The sequence below is a fragment of the Caloenas nicobarica genome, chromosome 17 (genome assembly GCF_036013445.1).
Source record: "Caloenas nicobarica isolate bCalNic1 chromosome 17, bCalNic1.hap1, whole genome shotgun sequence".
In the NCBI taxonomy this organism is placed as follows: domain Eukaryota; kingdom Metazoa; phylum Chordata; class Aves; order Columbiformes; family Columbidae; genus Caloenas; species Caloenas nicobarica.
This window is the reverse complement of record NC_088261.1, coordinates 71,092-88,235: the sequence shown is the minus strand read 5'-3', so window position 1 is coordinate 88,235 and position 17,144 is coordinate 71,092. Positions and strand designations below refer to the sequence as shown.

General features: G+C 46.5%; 2 protein-coding genes and 1 long non-coding RNA gene across 7 annotated transcripts; 2 read left to right on the top strand and 1 right to left on the bottom strand.

Moving 5' to 3' along the window:
- Positions 1 to 15: 15 nt before the first annotated feature.
- TEKT1 (tektin 1) lies at positions 16 to 13,757 on the top strand. 5 transcript variants are annotated; one of them, XR_010607155.1, is made up of 11 exons: positions 16 to 91; positions 2,931 to 3,175; positions 3,567 to 3,732; positions 4,016 to 4,144; positions 4,542 to 4,685; positions 5,228 to 5,450; positions 6,038 to 6,234; positions 6,523 to 6,796; positions 7,520 to 7,630; positions 9,026 to 9,092; positions 11,656 to 13,757. XR_010607155.1 is itself a non-coding variant. In XM_065647243.1 (8 exons), exons 2-8 carry the CDS (start codon positions 2,986 to 2,988, stop codon positions 6,680 to 6,682), a joined length of 1,209 nt encoding a protein of 402 aa, XP_065503315.1. In that variant the 5' UTR covers positions 16 to 91; positions 2,931 to 2,985; the 3' UTR covers positions 6,683 to 6,963. The 5 variants fall into 5 exon arrangements, 1 of the variants encoding a protein (XP_065503315.1); XR_010607158.1 differs by having other exon boundaries at positions 7,520 to 9,092; positions 11,656 to 11,731; positions 11,821 to 13,757; XR_010607154.1 differs by having other exon boundaries at positions 7,520 to 9,092.
- FBXO39 (F-box protein 39) lies at positions 7,619 to 11,048 on the bottom strand. The gene is made up of 3 exons (XM_065647409.1): positions 10,035 to 11,048; positions 8,487 to 8,663; positions 7,619 to 7,747 (listed from the first exon to the last, which is right to left on the bottom strand). The coding sequence occupies exons 1-3, from the start codon at positions 11,046 to 11,048 to the stop codon at positions 7,619 to 7,621; spliced, it is 1,320 nt and encodes a 439-aa protein (XP_065503481.1).
- Positions 13,758 to 13,828: 71 nt separating the features above from the next.
- On the top strand, positions 13,829 to 15,287 carry LOC135995769 (uncharacterized). Its single transcript, XR_010607171.1, has 5 exons — positions 13,829 to 14,533; positions 14,625 to 14,699; positions 14,781 to 14,835; positions 15,019 to 15,096; positions 15,186 to 15,287. It is a non-coding gene; the product is annotated as an uncharacterized LOC135995769 (long non-coding RNA).
- The last annotated feature ends 1,857 nt before the right edge of the window (positions 15,288 to 17,144 follow it).

The window sequence follows — 17,144 nt, the reverse complement described above, 5'->3', positions numbered from 1 at the left end:
GAGCTGATTTTACCTGTGTTGTTTGATGAACAGCGCACAGTTGTCAACCTCAGAAAGTCTACAATGGTGTAACCCCTGAAAACCACCAGAGGTAAAAGTAAAACTTTCTTATGTTGTATAATTCATATTAAAGGATCAGTTGTAAATTTTGTATTAACAGTTTAAAAGGCAATAGTATTTTCTGGTAACCTAACAATGAAGAACAGATTTAGAGTTGGTAGCTACAGATGAATTTTTTCATGATTGTGTCGCTCACAGGTTGGGTCAGTCCAGCATCGGGTACTAGGTTTTCAAAACTGCATGAAGTCCCATGGGGTCTTACAATAGTGTCTTGGAGTACCATCACTTGTGGATTCCTCGGCTTTCAAAGTGACTGAGCTCGTTTTCAGAAACATAAGACATTCATGGTTCTCAACCACTGTTCAGATATCTGAGCATTTCAGTTTATTATGAATAATTTTGCCATCCATCCCTAATTTGCTCATATTTACAAAAGCCTTGGAATGTTACTGAGAGCACAGATAATAAAAATTTGTGGAAGATGACCAATACGCAGCCTGCTACATATTCTGTGACTCACACTGGCCAAAGTAAACCTCTGTTCAACCTTGCTTTGAGTTCAGATCTACTTAAGTCATTGGAAACCTTTCAGTCATTATGGGAATGGCTCCAGTTCCTGCTCCAGCTGTTCACGTGACAAAAATTACTGCTTTTAACTATTTCATTTTAGCATGTTAAGACTCTGCTAAAAAAATATTCATTAGGGAATAAAAAAAAAATACATCTAGACCAAGGGAGGCCAGAATGTACAAATCAAGGGACAGCACATAGAAGCATCACTCTCCTGTACAAATAGTTGCAGACTTCATGCGTGCAGTACCATATAAACTGGTTTACAGGACCACCTCAGTAGTGGCCTTTGTAATTGATTCTGATCAGTGTTCAGCCTAGTCATGGGTTTGCTTTGCCTTGTGAGTCAGGAGCATTCTGAGTGTCTGTGACCACAGGTTTCCACCCTCCTGCATCAGTTAGCATATATTGTTCATTTTCCTTGCTGGCCTTGCACCCCATTCTCTGCTGCTTCTTGAATCTCTAGGTCCTTCTCTCAGGCTAGTGGCTTCAGTTCTAACGTCAACCCTCTCTTCTGAAGACTGTATTTTTCTTTGGCTAACTCTGAAATACCTGCATTTTTCTATAAGACAGTGTTTCTGCAGCCAACCCCCTTTTTTTTCTCTTCTGGTGTACATGCAGATTTTTGTTTACATGGCAGCTACCATGAGAGGCACTGTAGTTACCAGTTTTAATGATCACCAACAGAATTTAGCTACTGTTTGAAATTAAAGATCAGCAGAAGCTTTCTAGCTGTCATCAATGCACTGTATTTGCAGCCAACAATTCCAGTTGCTTCCCACTTTTCTGTCTTGAACTAGCTCAACTTCTTTTGACCAATGTTACCTGCTTCTTTATCACTTTGCAATCTCTTTGAACTTTGTTGGGAGCTGTGAGAAACCCTTGATCTGACCTAAGTTACATCAAGGCTATATAGAGGGGGCATAATCGCTGTAATGCTCTTTTGTTCACTTAATTTCTTCTGTCTGGCTTCCGATCACTTTTGTTCTGGAAAAGAATATAGTTGCTACAAAGAGCATATTGCTAAAGATATTTTATGACTGACATTTTAGATAGTTAAGTACTTCATATGCTTTCACAATCTTTATGCATTTCTGCAATAAATTGATCAAAAATTACTGTCTGAAGCTGTAGGAACTATCTCAATTAATGTACAAAGAATACATTTTTATTTCCAGACGGATCTTAACTGGGGATGGGTGAAAGGAAGTACCACTGACTTGTGTGTGCTGCGCGGCTTCCACTTGGTGCTGTAGCAGAAGGTTGCTAGAGGCAGTGTTGGTGTTCCCATAGCAACCGGTTTGTTTACCTTCCGTGCTGTTCTGAGCCACCTCCTGGAATATTTAGTTGCACATTTTAAAAGAAACCATGTGCTGCTGCTGTGGAGATTAAGGCTGGAAGACAGTGAAGAGCAAACCCCTGCCCATTGAAGGGGAGCTGAGGACGTGGCACTTAGCCAGGGTTTGTTTGACCTTGGGAGCAGTCCACGCTAGAAGCAGTGTCAGCCAAGAGGTGCGTGAGGGAGAAGGGCGATTGGCTTAAGGGTACCTGTGCTGGGTTGTGGGCAAAGCTGTGTGTTGCTGAGGAGCAGCTGTGTGCATTTGGGATGAGGAGGTGTCTCAGGAGCACTGGATGAGTATAGTGCAAGAGCAGGAAAATTGATAATCGAACTGCTGTGACTTTGCATATATTTTGGGCATTGGTTTTGCCGTACCATAAAGCAGTGCCCCCACTAAGCTTTGTTCTGTTTTAGCCCTTCCTACGCTTTTCTTCCATTTCCTCATTTACTTGCTGCATTTCCTCCTTCAGGTCCTGTTTTCTCTTTTCCTAATGACCGTTACTTTTTTTTTTTTTTTTTTTTTTTTTTTTTACAACCTAGAGTTCATGCACCTTCTCTTCATGTTTACTTTTCTAATCTGTGGGAGACTATTTATCTTTTATATTTGTTCATTTTTTCTCGGTTTTCTGTGATTGTTCATTTAGTAGTTCTGTCCTTCCTCACAGGTCTCCCTTTGCTTCTCCCTCCTATCACTGACAGCCCATCTTTTCCTCTCAGTTCCACTTTCAAGCCTCTTTCTCTTCTCCTAGCATCCACTCCCCAATTCTTCTGTGTCTTCATTGCCCCACTCCAGACTTTCTCTCCACACCTTACCAAAGTCTTGGGGAGCCTTGAGCAAGAAGTCTTTTCATACCTATGTCATTTTGCAGGCAAAAGAGGCAAGAATTTTTCTCAGCCTCGTGGACCTGTCTTCTCCTCTTCTTGGTTCTGCAGCCAAATATTGTGCTATTCTTGTTTTCAGGTTAAACATTGCAAGAACTGACCTGCGTTATATCCAGAAACTTTCCAAAAAAACAATGGCCAGACTGTTGCAAGCTCCACCCAAGTTTAATCCCTCAGAATGGGACATTGCAAACAGGATGCAGTGTGCCAGTACGGAGTCTCAGAAATCCAGATCGGAGCACACAATAGCTGAGAGTCAGAGGCTGCTGGATGAAGTAGAAAAGACAACTCAGAAAACCCAAAGTGACGTCAACAAGAAAATAGGTAATCCTATGTGTTCTGCAAGTGTCACAATGTGGTATTTGAGCTATTTTGAGTTTAAGATGGACTCAGAAAATTAGTTGATAGCAAATCGGAATATATATCAATGCCATGCTCTCTGATCTCATGGAAAAATTAAAAATATTTTAAAAAGTATTTTGAGGCAGATTCTTAATTTTATAACAAATAAATTACTTCTCAAAAAACCACAGCCATTCCAACCAAACTTCCTGACACAGGGCTGCAAAACTGTCTCCACACATCAGCCAACAGCACTATGTGCACTCCACTATGGAATAAGTCTATTTTTAGCCATATCTAAGGTCTGATCCACAGCGCTCTGGCATATAAGATGGGCTTGTGTTAATACCTGTTTGCGATTTTCATTCTGCAGAACAGAGACGGGAAGAAATAAAATTCTGGAAGCAAGAATTAGATAACAAACTTGAACAAATTGTCCATGAGGCAGAGGTACTGTTGAGTTTCAAGACAAGGCTGGAGAAATCTTTGGAGAGCTGCGAAGAGCCACTCATCATTGCCCAAAAGTGCCTCCTGAACAGGTGAGATGATTAAGAAGAAAAGCATTCAAGGAGAGAAAAAAAAATCTAGGTAATGAATCTTTAACAAATAATAAAAATGCCTGCAAACTAAGGTCCTGCCTCTCTTTGCTGTGGTGTCACAGTCTGATTTAGGTGTTATAACACTTGGGAACCAAGGCCATAAAGGAAAAACTTCCCATGTGGCAAGGAAAAGCCTTCCATTTGGAAAGCTAGGCTTCATCATAATCTGTTAGCTGCAGGCATTTGAACAATGTGGCTGATGGCTTTTCTTCTTTTTGTTTAGGCAGAGGCGAGCTGGGATTGACTTAGTCCATGATGAAGTGGAACAGGAACTGCTAAAGGAAGTTGAAGTCCTCCAGGGGGTTATTGCTTTGCTTGGACGTACATTGGAACAAACCAATGAGCAAATCAGGTACAGAGGCAAAGAGCGTAACAGAACACTGATTAGCTGAATTGTAGGACAGCCATTATCCTGAGAAGCTGTAGGGTCAGGCTGAGCATGTGTCCAAAGTTATCTTCAATGCTGAACAGTTACAGGAAATCAGTCCTAATTCATACTATTTGATCAGTAATGGCGAGAAGTTCTGTTTGTTAGAACTCAAAGTACTTGCACATGATCCCTGGTCTTCTCATTATACAGTCCTGTGCCTTTAATTCCAATGGCAATTGTACCATCAATTTATAGGAAGGCAGCTTCATGCTCTAGATTTTGGGACTTTGCAACTAACAGTTCATACATGAATAATTTCATAAGGGACACCTTTGAGTGCCTACACTTTGGCTTAGAGTCTGGTTGTTTCTCCTCCTAGACTAAACCGTTCAGCAAAATACAACCTGGAAGTGGATCTGAAGGACAAGTTCACAGCTTTGATGATTGATGATTACTGTGCTAGCTTGACAAACAACACTCCTGATATCAGATATGCTGATGATGCAGTGAAAATAGAAGGAAAGTAAGTGGTTATGTAGTTCCATGAACATATAATTATACAGCTAGTATGAGCGGTTCCAGTAGTAGCAAGATGAAAGTAATTGTGTGTAAGACAGACTATATCTGGCCATTTATCCGTCTGCCGTAGATTGTTTTTTATACTTCTGTCCATCACTTTATTATCTGTGTAATATGTCTGTGAAATAGGCCACAATAATCACGGTCCCAGTAAACTGCAGTTTACTAAAAGTTTTTGAGGCTCACAGTTAGCTAAGGAAAAAATTTGCACATTGCTTAAACGCAGAATAGATTTACTAATCTAACTTCCTCTGCCATGGCGTCCTGGTGGGGAGAATGCTGGGCTAGGACACATGAGGTGTGGAGTCAGTTTCTGACTCAGTCATGAACCTGTCAAATGCACCCTTTCTGTGTGGGCACTGGCACTCGTTGGGCTATGCAGTTAATAGTGCTGCTTTGTTCTCAGTTTTGTGGAGTAATTATAGATTTATGAGGTCACAGGGGGCCTGATGCTGCCAGCTTATGACCTTTTATTTTGAATCTCAGTTTTGTTAGCCCTGAAGACTGGATAGATTTCTCAAACATAAATGTTGAAAAGGCTGAAAAGCAGAGAAACAATTCTTCGGCACTGAGGGTGCTGATTGATGGCATCCTCTCACAGACAGCAAATGACATGCGGAAGCAACGTGAGGTGGTGAATGTCGCATTTAGAAATCGCGTGAAGGAAGTCAAGGATGCCAAGCACAAACTCGAGACGCTCCTTGCAATGGTAAGTGGTAAGGGACAGTCAGCAAAAAAGTGGAAACAATGGGCTTGGCTTATCTACCAGTTTTCTCAATCCGGTGGCCTGAGCTACTTTGCTTTAGGAATTTTATCTTTGCAATATTGGCAGCCCCTGCCACATTTTCCTTCTCACCCCCAGTCCCCCAAAACTAATCTTAAATTTTATTTTCTCAGCCACTACAGAGGTGAATTTCTGGATATAAATGTTGCTGTAGACATCAGTAAAGTCAGGATTTCCCTTGTGATTTTGAATTACATGGGGCTCCTATAGAATTTTCACGATTGTGATATAAAAGCCTGATAATTTGTGAAATCGGAGTCATTGTGCTCGAAATTTGATACGTGAAAACTGTGGTGTTAAAAATTAATTGCTGAGCATAAATCACCAGTTTCACTCAGAACAGTGTCACCTGCTTTCCAATGAAGGAATCATAATCCTGGCTGACCTTCGTAAAATGTCTTTTGATCTTAATGAGTGTTACCATGATTGTTATAACTATTAAAAAAGATGTTGATGATTTCATCTACTGTAAGAGACAGTGTGCAGCACATCCTTCCGTTGGCTTTGTTAAGGTGATGGATGAGATTGCATCACAGGAGAAGAACATTGCAGCCTTAAAGAAAGCAATTGCTGATAAAGAAGGACCTGTTAAAGTGGCTCAAACCCGCTTGGAAGCAAGAAACCGTCGTCCCAGTGTGGAATTGTGTTATGACACAGTGCAATACAAGCTGATTAGTGAAGTTCAAGAGATTACAAAAAATATTCAAAGGCAAGTGGAAATGATGAAAGGGGAAAATATGTGGTATAGATTACTGTGTTAATTTAATGAGTCAAAGTAACATTGGTTCCCAGCTATTCTCCCTGAAAGGTTGGGAATTGCTTTTCCCTTAAAGGCAGGACAGTTTAAGGGAAGCTGCATGGACATTTTCTCTCTGTGAATCCCCTTCCATCTTTTTTTCACTTAGAATTAATTATTTTCCCATATGGAAAACAAACAAACAAACAAGAATGTATCTCTGTGTTTTCAACTAATGTCTGTCTGTATTTGCCCTCTTAGATTAAAGGACGCTCTGGCACAGGCTGAGACAGAGCTGAAAGGTCTGAGCCGCCGACAGCTCTCCTTGGAGGAGGAGATCCAGGTCAAGGAGAATACATTGTACATTGATGAAGTGCTCTGCATGCAAATGAGAGAGTCTCTTTACATTAAAAACTTCTGAAGCCATTGTACTGGGAGATTGTATTCCAAAGAGCCATCTCCTGCTGAAATTTTATTGACAAACCTCCACGTTTATTGGTTTGGCTCAATGCTGTCCTGGTTCCAGTTGTGCAAGGTAATTAAATAGACCTAGTACTTACGGCTGTCTGTTTCACAGCTATCTATGCTCTAGAACACCCGATGAAATATCCTACTTAGCAATAAAATTCCAGAATAAGAGGAAATGCACCTTCTTCCATGTTATTTATCTCGTGTGCAACCAATGATATATTTTGCCGTTGACAGGTCTAGAAGCTCTGGAAGCTAGAGCAGGAGTCTCCTCCTAAGTCACTTTTTGGAAAACTAGGAAAAGGGGAAGGGTGACTCAGGACTAGCCATGGTGTGTTTTGTTCTTAACATCTGTTGTTACCTAGGCACAGGGTGTATATCAGACTTAATGGGAGGTAGGGACTGGTGATACACTGCATAGTGCACCTGACTGCATCTGAGTCGAGATCAAGCCAAAGCTGATTTCGGGCTAATCACTTACTCATCCCGTGTCTCATTTTCCATTTTAGTAAAATGGAAACAACGAGATGGGCTTCACTGGTAAGGTATTTGAAGTTCTACACTGAGACGTGCTAAAAAAAAGAAGATAGCCTTATTTTTACTAGAGATGCCTGTAAGGGTGAAAAAGGGCTCATTGCTTCATTTGGTTCTGGTGAGGAGAAACTAAGCAAGGACAAGAATAGATGATGCTGGAGACACAGGAGGCTGGTTCCCAAGTCCAACATTTTAATGCATGGAGTGTAAAATTGTCCCTTGCCTCTCTCTTGCTGTAATGTTATCTTCCTTTCAGAGGCACTGCTGTCAAGATTCAAATCCCTTACTAATGCCCTCCAGAGGATCTGTTCATTGCTTGCAGATGTCACTGGGTGTTCTTCTCTCTCCCTGTGGTTTACGCCATTGGGTAGGTGATGACAAAATAATTGAGCTCTGAGTCAATCAGGTTTTTGAACTTCCTGTAAATATCACGCAACAGCCGATCCTCCTCACTGGTCTCTTGTTGAGCTGTGTAAATCCTGACCTGTATGCATGAACGCCAGTCATGTCTCTCAGATACATGTAGCAGGCTCAGCCCATTAAAGCTCACAACAAGAAGCCTCTGCGACTAATGAGGAATCTAGAGAAGCCAATTCCTTGGTTTTGAGTAAACTCTTGAGGCTTTATTCAGTTTTCACTCCAAACTGACTGAACACATCATCTCCTGCCAAATAATTTTTGGAAAGAGCAAGGTTCCTTTTAACCCCAGAACTGATGCATCCCTGAGATCTGTGCAGATCTGGGAGGATGTACTGAACTCAGAATCTAGCGCGCAAAGTGGCACAACAGCATGCTTTACACCAGCTGCAGTTGTGGTCTGGCCCCAGTTCAACACGGCATCCCTAAAGAATGAGAGGTGTTTGTATCTGTTTGCAGTTTAGTGGGGTTCACCCGCCTCAATATAAGCATAGACATAAGCACTGGGCCTGGGAAGTGACTGAGAATGCCTAGCTTGAACTAGAGGTGACAGAAGGAACCCTAGTCTAGGAAGGACTTGTGGAATTGTTGGGGCTTGTTATTATTCTGTACCTGGCTAAGTAGGTTGGAAAGCATCATTTCTGTGACTGGTTCCCCAGGCTTGTTGTAATGCTAAAACATAATATAGGGAAGGTAGTTAATGTTAACATTTCTGTAAGCGACCTCTCTATGGGCATGGGGACCTCACCTTTCTCTGGGTAGTGGAGAGAGGAAGGGAAGGGGAGTTTTGGAGCATAAAGGCTTACCTTTATGGTAGTCAAAATGCATTTCCTTTCTGCACGGTTTTGTAGCAGCCTCTCCATAAAGGTGACACTTAGAAATGCCCAAATTTTCAGAAATAACAACCTCTTGCATGACAAGATGAGCTGTAGCAGCTCATCATCCAGCAGCTCATGGTCATTGTCTAATTCAAGTGTTAATTTCTTGAAAAAGAATGAACACTGTTAATACTACTGAACAGAGCTTATGAGCGCAATAGCTAGAAATCAACAGTTTCCCAATTTTACCAACAGAAGTGACTATCAACAAATCAGTTTTGTAACTTGACATCAGCAGAGAATCATTTCTGTATTATGACAATAGTACACACTAGGGTAATCTCCACTCTCCTGTTAAGATGGGGGGACATCCCTAGTGCATTATATACCATCTTAAGAGACAGACAACTTATATTACCGTTAGAAGATGCTACACCCACAGCTCATGCCATTACCTTATTTGACATATTGGAAAATATCCCAGATACAAGAGTAGATCCAAAGACAATTTCCTGAATGCTTTACAGATCTTTGGTGTTTACTGGAAACTCTGCAATGCCACAGAACTTAAAGAATGCTTTCAGCAACCGTCAGGTATGAGGCCATGTGCTTCCCTCAGGCATGCGAAGACCTGATGTTTATTTACATGGGGCAGCTCTTGCACGCTTTTGGTGACACATCCTTGGTGACACCACAGTGCTTTGACGTGGGCACCGGTTAATCTGCATGTGCTATAAGGCATTTGTGCATTGCCAAAATGGAGCAAAACCTTCAGTGTAGGTTGATACAGGCTACAGATCTGTATGCAAACAAGGCGTACCGACTTCCTCGGGTGCAGATTTCCCCGCAAAAGGGTGGGGTTCAGAAAAATACAAAATGACAGGAAAGTTGCCAGTTACTGAATGTGAAGACAGGCCGAGAGAGTTGGGGTTGTTCAGCCTCGAGAAGAGGGGAGATTTAGATTAGATATTAGGCAGAAATTCTTCCCCACAAGGGTGGCGAGGTACTGGAACAGGCTGCCCAGAGCAGCTGTGGATGACCCATCTCTACAAGTGTTCAGGGCCAGGTGGGATGGGGCTTTGAGCAACCTGGTCTAGTGAAAGGTGTCCTTGGCCACAGCAGCGGGGTTGGACTAGGTGATCTTTAGGACTCCTACCAACCCAAACCATTCTATGATTCTACAATTCTATGGTGTCTAATCAGATTAAGCCTAAAGCTATTTTAAAAAAAAATGTTTTCTTGCCTGAAAGTTTTTTTTCTGCTCACAGCTGACCTTACAACCACTAGTATTTTGGATGTTTTAGCTTTTTATGAGGGCAACCTGACATTAGCCTGACAGCAAAGACTAGCATAATGGGCATTGTAACTGGACAAGGATAATTACCTGAACTAGACTATAGGTGGAATGGCTCACTTAGGAGAATTACTCCCTGAACAGGACTTCCTATTGATTACTGCTGTTATGCAGAAGGCCTATATGATTACTTTGCTTAACTTTGTGCTACTGCAGTAAGATGTCACTATTGTTTCCCTTACCTGCAGAACATGCCAGTAGGCTGGGAGGAGGTTGGTGAGGGTGGGTCTCATTATCCAGTCTGGGTCACTGGAATAGCAGCTCCGTAGACTGATGCTCCTGACTGGGATCTCTGCTAGCAGGATCCTGGCTAGCTGATCATGCCTCACGACTCTTTCAAAGAAGAAGTTCACATTCAGTTTTGGGGCTCTCTTGGCCAGGTTTGCCCATGACATTCCCCAGACCACTTGCCCATGAGGGTCATGGATATGACATTTGATATTCAAGGTGCACAGGGAATGAGCGCTGTGCTCCCGCAGGATGTCCAGCAGTTCGTCAGAGATGCAGTTGTAATTGAAAGTCAGGATGGCCAGGCTGTGGAACTTGGACATAGTCTGGTGGAACAAGCTGCTGCTGTAGACTGGAAGGTGAAGACCGAAGAAATCCTCAATATTGATTTCGGATATAAAGCTTCTATTTGTCAAGCAGGTCAGAGAATTCAGAAGTTCGCAGCCTTCTTCCAAGGTTACTCTTGCTCCTTTTAGGTTGAGATAATCAAGTTGTTTGCTCATTCTTTTCAGGAAGGTAGCTAAGTTCTTGATAAACTGAGCCCTGACCACATTTTTCCAGACCAAGCGGTCTAATTCCAGGTACTTGATGCTCAGGGATACTAGGCGACTGTTGCGCTTACCCAGGTGTGAAAGAAGACCTCTCATCGTCATTTGAAATTTTTGAGTAAAGGCAGTATTGTAAGGATTTGATAACTTGATCTCGAGATGCTCCAAATACTTGCCAAACTTCTTGACGTACCACAATGCACTTTGAAACTCCAATGTGCGTGCCCTTGATGGTCGGCCGTAGAATATGATGGTTCTGCTCCTCCAGAGGGATCCTGAGTACATGGCCCAACTCCATTTCTTACAGACCAAGGCAGCCTGAGATCTGTCCCTGTCATCTAACCAATGGAAGACATGCCTCAGACAGACATCAGGTAGATAAGCCCAGGAGCTCTGCTCAGGTTCACTGTCATCGTCCATTGAGAAGACAGTTTTTCGCTTCTCTTCTGGGTCTTGAGCCAAACCTAGATGAAGAAAGCTGTGGGTAGATTTCTTGACATTCCCAATAGAATAGGCTTCTTAGAAAACAGATGAAAGTCTGCTTCTTCACATTCAAAACCAACAATCTTTTCTTTGCCTCTGTACTCAAGCTGTCAGGGTCAAACAAGCTCTTTTGTCTAAACTATAGCATAACCTAAATCGGGAAAAACAAAACAAAACAAACAAGAAGTGAAGAACAGGATGCACAGGACGCATTTTTTAACTTTTTTGCCTTCGGTCTAGCTGAACAGTGAAATGGTATCGACTGGTGATAGAGCAGCCACAGCCTCCACAAACCTTTGGTTAACTTCAGCTGTAATTGATAATGGTTTATGGCCTGGTGCCTAGTGTCTAGAGCTATCCAGTGCTTTGGGCTGTACACATTTGAACAGTACTGTCAGTGCAAAACTAGTGCAAATGACTTTTCTTATCCTAGGTGTGCTGTTCTATGACAATAATCTAAGCTAGTGCCCTGCCATAGATTAAGGTACAATCCGTGTAGACAGTAGTAAGCAATATAAACTCTTCCATTGTTCGGTTCAAGCAGGATATTCAGTCATTGTGCTCCAATGGGCAGGGAGAAGGCTGGTGAGTCGGAAGACCGCTGAGCATTGGTAAAACACGTAAGTAAACAACCACAATGCAAGAAGTTACCAGTTCCACTCTCAAGGCTGGGCTGTGTAAGTAGTCAACTCTCCATGCGCTTTTCCAGCTCTCATAGTTTCCCTCCAGAGTTCAAGATCTGTCTTCTCTAGCTGCGACCCCACCGCCTGTGAAGCTTAGCTATTGCCATGGAGCAAAGAGGTAATGTTTGTGATGTCATGACAGCTGAATTTATGTAAGGGCAGTGAACAAAGCCAACTTAGGCCAAGTCATTTTGGCTAAGGTGAAGACAGTGAAAGGGAAAGGCAGCCTTGTTTGGTGGTCCCTTAGGAAGTGAGAAATACAGGCCACAATCTACAAGCCAGGAGAAGGCCGTATGTCTTGTCTTGTCACTTTGCACTGACCAGATAAATGGATCAAGCGCCCGAGCAATAAACAGTCGAGAAGGGAAGTGACGCGTCCATTCAAGCTTCAGCTGTGAGTACATCCCGCTGGCCTGTTAGGTGCTTGTTTTCATGAGGCGTTTTACAGCTCAGGCTATTAGTTTGCTCTGCAAACAGCCAAAGGGCTGTAACGGCTGCCGCGTGCGAGGGGCGCAGCCAGTGGGGGCGGGCGGCGCCGGCGCCAGTCCGGGGAGCCAGAGCGGCCAGGGCGCCGGTCAAACGCCGCGGCGACGCGAAGAGGTTCCCCGTGCGTGGTGGCGGGTCGGCCCCGGTCTCGTTCACCGCTGTGAGTACAGCCCCGAGCAGCTGCCGGGGCGGTCCGGTCGCGGTTCGCGTTTGCTGGCTGTGTGAGAGGCCTGAGCCGGTCTCCTCCGGCCTTGGCGTCACCTTTAACGCTCGCTTCAGCCGTCCCTGGCGGGCGAAGTAACGGTGTCGGCTGGGCTCACCCTGTGCCGCCGTGTCAGCTCCCACGGTGCGGACCCGGTTCGGTTAGCCAGGCCGCGGCTGTCAGTAGCGGGCACGGGGAATGCCAGCCACGAGCCGAGGTCCTGCGGGAGCGGCGCGAACCGCCGGGGCGTGCCCCGAGCCTGGCCGAGCTGCCCCCCGGGCCGAGCCCGGCCGAGCTGCCCCCGCCCATTTCTCCTTTTTCACACTGTCACGGAGGCACCCCAAAGTCAGTTTTAGGCAGACAACACGGTTCAAAACAAACTTTATTCTGGCCAGAAAAGTACAGCCGATAAACCGACTAGAAACAGGGCTTGGACAATCAGTTAGCACTCCGATAACGTAAATGCAGGTTCGTATATCAGTTGAGGAGATTACTGGGGTGCAGCAAAATAGGAATGAGGATCCACCGCGTGCATACACGCACTCACAAGAAACAAAACCAGAGCCCTCTGCCCTGTTTTGCCCACAAGAAACAAACACTCGCCTGTTGCGGCAAGGACTTATTCAAGGATATTATCGCTCACCCAAACGAGGAGGTGAGGCGCTCCCGATCCCGGGAAGTTTCCTTAGGCGGCGTTCCGGTCTGAGGGGAGGGCTCCGGCTCACAGACCTGCTGCTCCGAGGAGACCACACAAAGGGAGTCCCTGGCAGGAGCCCCATTTATAGTCTGATTCGATCTGGCTGTGGGCATTCCAGAAGCTTCTCGGCTTCTCTGGGCCCCTCTGCTAACGACCCTGTCAACCGACTCTGGGTCTCCACAAAAGAGCCATTAACTGCCCCATTGAAGGCCCCAGTTCTCAGAGGGGAATGGGCAACTGCCACACTGGTTCTCAGAGCGGGAGGGGGGAAGTGCAACTGCCACACAATCCACCCCGTGACCATGGTCATGATCTGACAGGCCACCTGGAAGTGGTGGTGCAGTTACCTCTTGCCTCCAAAGTCAAAAGGGGGCATTCTGTTGCTGAGTTTTAATGTCCACTGTGGATCTTCATACCTTATGTATCATCTTCCTGTTATACATCATCAGTACAAATCCACCTACTAATAAACAATAGATTAGTGCACATTACAACAATTACAGTTATTAACAAATATTGTAAGAGGCTGGTTGCCACCCTGGTAAGGATCACCAGCTGGTCCCCAGCAAAGCCACAACTGCCCCTGAGTCCTCTGTTATGGGGGGGTGTGGGGAGTCACGGGGGCTGTGGGGTCAATGGGGCTGTTGTGGGGCGGAACACCCCAGAAGAGGCTGAACCCCCAGCAGGTGAGTGACCCACACACTGACCCACAGTGACCCACAGCACCCCATAGCCCCTCTACTCTGCCCCATAGATCCACAGCACCCTGTAGCTGCTCTCACTTTGCCCCGTAGATCCACAGCACTGCCCCACAGCACCCCATAGAATCTTCACTCTGCCCCACAGACCTACAGTGTTGCCCCACAGCACCCCATAGAATCTTCACTCTGCCCCACAGACCTACAGTGTTGCCCCACAGCACCCCATAGAATCTTCAGTCTGCCCCACAGACCCACAGCACTGCCACACATCACCCCATAGCTCATCCACTCTGCCCCATAGATCCAGTGCCCCACAGCACCTGTGGTTCCTCCACTCTGCCCCATAGATGCATAGTACTGCCCCACAACGTCATAGCTCCTCCACTCTGCCCCATAGATCCACTGCAGTGCCCCACTGTACCTCATACATCTTCCACTCTGTCCCATAGATGCACAGCGCTGCCCCATAACACCTTATAGTTCCTCCACTCTGCCCTAGAGACCTACAGTGCTGCCCCACAGCACCCCATAACTCCTCCAATCTGCCCCATAGATGTGCCGTGTGCCTCTATGTAAGTTTGGTTGTTTCTCTGTTTTATAGGTGTGAAGCAAAGAGGAAAGCCGGGTATCAGCACCGCAGCTCCTCGGGCAAGGTGAGCAAGGAGTGCTGGGCTGAAGCAGCATCTCATTTCAGGTCTTGTGTTTCTGGTGCAGGTACGAGCATCCTTTGCTTGTGTTTTACAGGTGGTAGCTGAGCCTCAATATGGTCAACAGCGTGGCAGGTGAAGGTGACGGAGGCCAGGTGGGCGAGCAGCCAAGGTAAAGGAGCGGGACATGGGACCGTCTGCGGGCAGGCTGTGCTTCTGGGCAGTATCTGAGCATGCACCTTTGTTTTAGCAGGTGCCACAGGCAAGCTCGGAGGGTCGAAGCCGCACGCCGACCAGCAGCCAAGAAGGTGAGGGGGTGGTTGGTGTTCCCGAGCACGGTATTGCCTGGTGACTCGGTTCAGCGTTTCCTTCTTGTTTTGCAGGCATTTTGAGGAGTCCTTAGGACTCAGAGGAGCATTTGTGGTGAGGAGGAGCGTGGGACTGGGGACTTGTTCCAAGCGCTACAGTTCTTTTGTTTCCTGCTGTCTTAGGTGCCCCGAGCGATGAGGGTTTCTGCCTGCGCCCATGGCACGAGAGGCTGAATGGAACGCCTGGGAACTTAGGAGGAGGTGGGTGTCGTGGAAGGGGTCGGCGTTGACCCCACGGTACTTTGTGCTGGCACTGCTGAGTGAGCATGTGTTTTCTCGTGTTATTGCAGATGTCAGAAAGGAACCCGGCAATGCAGGAAGATCCCCGTGAGCCCATGTGGCGTTTTCCTCTGTGGATGGATTCAGTCCCTTGGCCCTCTGAAAGCTAAGTGGAGGCACGGGGGCTGGGGAGGGGCTGGGAATTGCGGGGGGAGGGGGTTAAAGTTCTCAGAGGGGAAAGTGCCATCCAGGAACAGTCACCTTTGGGTGGGTAAAGGGCGCAGGGAACCTTACAGTGCGATGCCAGCTTGGGCAGGGCAGCTCCAGCCTGTGTCTGCGTTGTTGTGTACTTTGGGAAGCCTGCCTTGTGCCTTTCAGATGAGATGGTCCTGGGGTCTCGTTGTGCCCGAGGGGCAAGACAGGCATCTCAGGTGCCATCCCGGGGTCTGGAATGCTGGTGCCGATTGGCCTAGTGCCAATTGGGTGCCGGTTTTCCTGTATCAGCAGCCGAAAGCGTGGATGGTTCTTGCGCCTCAGACGTTTCTGGTCAGTTGTTTTATGGTGTAGTTCTGGGCTGCGTCGGCAGCTTTGCTCTCTACCCATCCTGTCTAAGGGACTGGCACTTCTTCCCAGCATCTTGAAGTTCTTAGGTTTTGCAGCAGTTCCCTGTGTTTAGCTCCTTTTTGTTTTGGGATTGCAGTAGGGGCTCCTCACCTCACCACTGCCTCCCTGTAGGTTCTTTTGATCGACGCCGTCTCTGGTCTTGGAGTCATTCTCGTTGTTGTTTAGCGTTTTTGGGGCTGTTGCAGTCGTGCTGCCTATATAACGTTCTGTGGAGCGTCAGTCTGTGCATGTGCACGTTTGGCTTGGAGCTGCTCTGCCTGGAGGTGCCATCCACGGGGGACACGCTGCCGCGGGGCCCCCACCAGAGCAGGTGTGGATGGGCAGCTGCAAACCGCTCTCAGCTCCGGGCCTGGGGTTTCTATACGTGTAACTAAGTTCATAGTAATATGTGGTGTAAGTGTAGTTAATTTTTGAGCATCTAGATGCTAGTAGAAATGTAATGAATGAAACATAATGAAAACCAATATTTTTATTTGATTTTTTTTCATTAGACTGCTGATGGAAAGTTGTCTTGTGGCTCTGTTCTGTTCAGAGGAGTCTTCCGTCTAGAACTTTTAAGAAAAAGTTTGTCCATCCAAAAAAGGAGTACTTGACCGTAAAATTGAGTCTTTTAAGTACAGGATCAGAATTAAAATTTCATTTTCACACGCTTCCACATCTGGAAGGGCTCCTCCTGCGGGGAAGGAGGTGGCGTCGCGCTGCCACGCTGGCCTTGCTGCTGGGAGTCGGGGGGATTTGTCTCACACGCGGTTCCCCTGGCGGGAAACGCCATCTGGCCGCTGCAGTCAGCACTTTTGGAGCGGCAGAAGGGCCTTCAGCGGCTGGGAAAGGGACGTGGGGCTGCGTGTAGGACAAGAGAAGTGGGCCAAGGAAAAACCCTGGCCTGCTGCCACGTTACCGTGGAGTCGGGACTGGAGGCGCTGCCTCCGGGCGCGTTCGCCTTCCGGCACCGGGCTGGTGGGCAGCGGTGCTCGTTTTCGGGACTTGCGCCGGGTCTCAGTGCTGCCGTCCTGTGGGCAAAGCGCGGTACTGCAGGCGGCCGCCCCAATGCGGTGCCGCGGCGCGCCTCGGTGCTGCCGTCGTGTGGCGAAACTCGGGTACTGCAGCGCACGGCCAGCAAGCGCTGCCGCTGGGCGATCCCTTATTCTGACTAATTTCTCTGCTTTGTTCTGCGCAATTTTTTTAAGATGCTGAACTCTAATTTGGAATTTTAGTTTTTCAGAGGAGGAGCTATGAAAGCCTGATGCTCAGCAGATCCCTCAGCCCAGGTGGGGAGCAGAGCCCAAGCAGGAGATGCAGCAAAATCCTCTGTCCCCACCGTGCCGTGGGGCAGCTGCCGGCCTGTGGGACGGGGGCTGTGACTGGGGCGCTGCCCCCCTGTTTTCGGGGGCTGTGGTATGTACATA

Bases quoted from the DNA above. Each gene is read 5' to 3' on its own strand.
- FBXO39 (XM_065647409.1), bottom strand. From the start codon at position 11,048: ATGGACGATGACAGTGAACCTGAGCAGAGCTCCTGGGCTTATCTACCT. The intron at 8,664-10,034 runs GTAAGGGAAACA...TTCTTTTTCAAG, and splicing joins CCTACTGGCATGTTCTGCAG to AAATTAACACTTGAATTAGA. The intron at 7,748-8,486 runs GTAAGCCTTTAT...TCATGCATACAG, and splicing joins GCATTTTGACTACCATAAAG to GTCAGGATTTACACAGCTCA.
- TEKT1 (XM_065647243.1), top strand. From the start codon at position 2,986: ATGGCCAGACTGTTGCAAGCTCCACCCAAGTTTAATCCCTCAGAATGG. The intron at 4,145-4,541 runs GTACAGAGGCAA...TTCTCCTCCTAG, and splicing joins CAAACCAATGAGCAAATCAG to ACTAAACCGTTCAGCAAAAT. The intron at 5,451-6,037 runs GTAAGTGGTAAG...GGCTTTGTTAAG, and splicing joins TCGAGACGCTCCTTGCAATG to GTGATGGATGAGATTGCATC.